The sequence below is a fragment of the Octopus bimaculoides genome, chromosome 20 (genome assembly GCF_001194135.2).
Source record: "Octopus bimaculoides isolate UCB-OBI-ISO-001 chromosome 20, ASM119413v2, whole genome shotgun sequence".
NCBI lineage: Eukaryota > Metazoa > Mollusca > Cephalopoda > Octopoda > Octopodidae > Octopus > Octopus bimaculoides.
The window spans coordinates 18,626,980-18,628,376 of NC_069000.1; the positions used below are offsets into that span (position 1 = coordinate 18,626,980).

A 1,397-nucleotide genomic window follows, 5' to 3' on the forward strand; every position below is an offset into this window, starting at 1 on the left:
GTGTCTGTATTTGTCCCCCCAACATCGCTTGACAACCGATGCTGGTGTGTTTACGTCCCCATAACTTAGTGGTTCGGCAAAAGTGACTGATAGAATAAGTACTAGGCTTCCAAAGAATAAGTCCTGGGGTCGATTTGCTCGACTAAAGGCGGTGCTCCAGCATGGCCACAGTCAAATGACTGAAACAAGTAAAAGAGTTAAAGAGTAAAAAGTAGGTCTGTAATAGTTGTTGGTTATTCTAATCAATATTCAGTTAACAACCAAAATTTTTAATATTTCAGCCTTGTTTCCTATGTTTATCTTTTATTGCCCTTGTTGTGCCTGTGTTCTGTTTTTGTTTTCTTTTATTAATCAACAATATTAATTTAATTAAAGCTCTGAAAAGTATGAGTAACTTTTCCTATTTATCATGACTTGTTTATAATAATGGTACAAGTTCAATGGCCTGACAATAACTAGCACACCGTTGTTTATGATGATGAGAGTTCCAGTTGATCCAATCAACGGAACACCCTGCTTGTTAAATTAATGTGCAAGTGGCTGAGCACATCACAGACATGCATACCATTAACATAGTCTCCAGGAGATTCAGCAGGACAAAACGTGACAAGGTTGGCTCTTTGAATTACTCGCACAACTTTTTTTTGCCAGCTGAATGGACTGAAGCAACATGAAATAAAGTGCTTTGCTCAAAATGCAATATGCCACTGGATATTGAACTCACGATTTTACTATCATGAGCTGAATACCCTAACCATTGGGCCATGTTTCTTCTTGGCCTGACAGTAGTTACTGAAATACCAACCAATTCAGCATAGATTATGATTAAATAAACAGAAATCATAGGCTCAGTTCTTATTTTTGCCTTCATTGTGTGTATGTGTTTTTGTGTGTAATGTTATTATTAGTAATAACATTTGATCTTTTGACCAGTACATGACTAACAACTTAATAGTCATGTATTGGTCAAAAGATCAAATTTCATTATAACTTACCAATGCTCTATTGAACCGGTTTCTTTACTTTGACTCTGATCTCTTCCAGGTGGATACACACATCCATGCATCCTCATGCATGAATCAGAAACATCTACTGAGGTTCATCAAAAAGCAAATGAAAGTTAATCCCGATGAAATTGTCTCCTGCAACAGGGATGGCAAAATGATGAAGCTGAAAGAGGTTATACAATTGGTTTGTTAAAGGTTATACAAAATCTCAGTAACTCCCCTGTTGCTAACAGCAGCTGCAGCAGCCACAGCCGTAGCAACAGTTGCTCTAGTTTGATTTCTAGTCTTAACCACATCTTGCTTTGCACTTGCTGTCAGCTGTCAGTCAGTTTATATCATCTATACATTTGAGCAAAGCTTCTTGATTCAAGTGGAAAGAAGACAAAGAAG

The 1,397-nt window shown here is 37.2% G+C and overlaps 1 protein-coding gene across 1 annotated transcript in view; it reads left to right on the forward strand.

Annotated features, from left to right (window-relative positions):
* Positions 1-1,397, forward strand: part of LOC106876500 (AMP deaminase 2) — a 90,023-nt gene that overhangs the window by 29,714 nt on the left and 58,912 nt on the right. The window contains exon 7 of the mRNA XM_014925063.2: positions 1,045-1,179. Coding sequence (XP_014780549.1) covers positions 1,045-1,179 — 135 coding nt within the window. The remainder of the gene's footprint in view (positions 1-1,044; positions 1,180-1,397) is intronic.